The sequence below is a fragment of the Penaeus japonicus genome, unplaced genomic scaffold (genome assembly GCF_977035675.1).
Source record: "Penaeus japonicus unplaced genomic scaffold, GWHDUDI00000001_assembly GWHDUDI00000042, whole genome shotgun sequence".
NCBI lineage: Eukaryota > Metazoa > Arthropoda > Malacostraca > Decapoda > Penaeidae > Penaeus > Penaeus japonicus.
The window spans coordinates 20057984-20060483 of record NW_028234444.1 but is presented as its reverse complement, the minus strand read 5'-3'; the positions used below and the strand labels follow the sequence as shown (position 1 = coordinate 20060483).

General features: G+C 26.7%; 1 protein-coding gene across 4 annotated transcripts in view; it reads left to right on the top strand.

Annotated features, from left to right (window-relative positions):
- LOC147466719 (uncharacterized) overlaps positions 1-2500 on the top strand; it is a 30718-nt gene that overhangs the window by 25517 nt on the left and 2701 nt on the right. For 2 of the 4 annotated variants that reach the window (XM_086535126.1, XM_086535127.1), the window contains exon 7: positions 898-1070. In XM_086535126.1, coding sequence (XP_086391252.1) covers positions 898-1070 — 173 coding nt within the window. Of the gene's footprint in view, positions 1-768; positions 1071-2500 lie in introns of those variants that run through there. The other 2 variants (XR_015190811.1, XM_086535128.1) reach the window with 2 other exon arrangements.

The following is a 2500-nucleotide window of genomic DNA, read 5'->3' as shown; positions in this document are numbered from 1 at the left end:
CTTCAGAATCGTCATATTAATCCTCATCATCATCTTCACTATCACTACCATATTCATCATAATCATAAATCTCATTTCCATTATAAACATCATCTTCTAAATCACCATTGTCACCATAATCATCGTCATCATCATCGTCATCATCATCAGCTATTATTGTTTTTATCATCATTATCATAATAATCATCAAAAACATCAATATAATCATCTTAATCAATATCATCATAATCACCATCATCATTATCATTATTCTTATCATATATTTTTTTTTTCATTTTTATCCTTATAATCATTTATAATTTTGATTATTATCATTGTTAGCGTTATGTTTGTTATAGTTATGATCTTCATTAACTTTTATCATTATTATTATCATTGGCAATATTATCATCATCCAGTATTATTGTTGGCCGTTATTAATGTTACTTATTATCATTATGGAAATTATCATAATTATTATGATCAAATTTGTTATCATTATATTTGTTATCATCTCCATCATCCCCATTATGGATGTTATTATGATTTATATTATAATTAGTGTTATGGCGATTACTATAATTAATATTATCATTATAATTTTCCTGATATTATTTCTTGAAAATAAATATCGAAATAGTAGTCACCTAAATTTTGGGATATTAATTTGTTCTTTTTTTTAGTATAGATACTAGCTATAATAATCACGTTATTGTTATAATTGCCATGATACCAGTAATATTATTTAATATAATGGTGATGATAGTCATGATTACAATTTCCATCCAGACTCCAATGCAATCATACAGTCATCCGCTAAGGGCAATTGCAAGCTCGTCTTCCCCCTATCCGTGAAGAGCCATTGCAAATGGGCCATTTCCATCCAGACTCCAATGCAAAGCTTGTGTCTCCGCACAGCGCGACCCTCCGAGTCGCGTCGTTCGAGGGGCAGTTGAGCGGGTCGGCCTTGGTGGCGTTGCCCTCGGGGCTCAAGGGACTCCGTTTGGCCGTGAAGGACGACCACCACGACCGGGCTCTTTTCCCCGCTCTGTCCTCGCTCCCTGGGCGGCTGCCGGAGCTGGGAGTCCTTGGTGAGTACCTTGCTGGTGGTCATGATCAAGGAGCTTTTCTCTCGCTCTCTCTCTCTTTCTCTTTCTTTCTCTTTCTCTCCCTCTCTTACTCTCTCTCTCTCTCTTTCCCTTTCTCTCTCTCCCTTTTTCTCTCTCTCTCTCTCAAAAAAATGTATATATGTATAATGCATGAATAAAATCACACACACACACACACACAAATATATATATATATATATATATATATATATATATATATATATATATATATATATATATATATATATATATATATATATATATATATATATATATATATATATATATATATGCATATATATATACATATGTATATATATATATAAATAAATAAATATATATATATATATATATATATATATATATATATATATATTAATATAAAAAAATAAATAGATATAGTTATAACAAATAAAAAATAAAAAATAAATATATGTAATGATTAAAGAAACAGTAGCTGAGCATTAAATACATAAATCACGCAGCATGTAAGAAATATGTATATATATATATATATATATATATATATATATATATATATATATATATATATATATATATATATATATATATATATATATATATATATATATATATATATATGTAATATAAGTAGATAGATAATAGGATAATATACAATTTGTAGTTATATCAACTGAAGCCATTGTCTATAAAGCTACTTTCATTACCTCTATTTTTGATAAAGAAATAAAATCAATGAATGGCAATGAAACATGTAAATGCCTTAGCTTTTCTTCTTCTTCTCCTTCTCTTTTTTATATTCAGAATGTCTTTCATTCCAACATCAATCTAAAAATTCTTTTGTTGGCGTTTGCTCTCCATGCAGTGCTGGCATTTAGTTCATTTCGCTCACCTGAAGCATTGAAATTATTATCATTCTATACTTTCTTATAGATTTTAGATTATCTTTATCAGATATGTGCCTAGGCTTATTAGAAAGAAAAAGAAAAGAAAAGAAGGAAAAAAAAAAAATAGGATTATATATATAAAATTATCATAATGAGGGACAATGGATTGGCATATTAATAATACTTAAACGCCAATCTAATAGATTATATATATATATATATATATATATATATATATATATATATAGATAGATAGATAGATAGATATAAAACTATATGTTGATCATTATCCTAGTTATTATATTTGATATTATTACTATCATTGATAATATTCATAATAGAAAAATCATTATCATGAAAATCTGAATGAAGGAAATATAGATTTATACCAGAACATTTTTTAATGTTAATAGTTATAATGATGATGATAATCAAATGAAAATATATAATTACTATCATTAGTAATGAGAAGCAAGAAAAATATTAATAATGTTATTGATATCTATATATCTATATCTATCTATCTCTCTCTCTCTCTCTCTC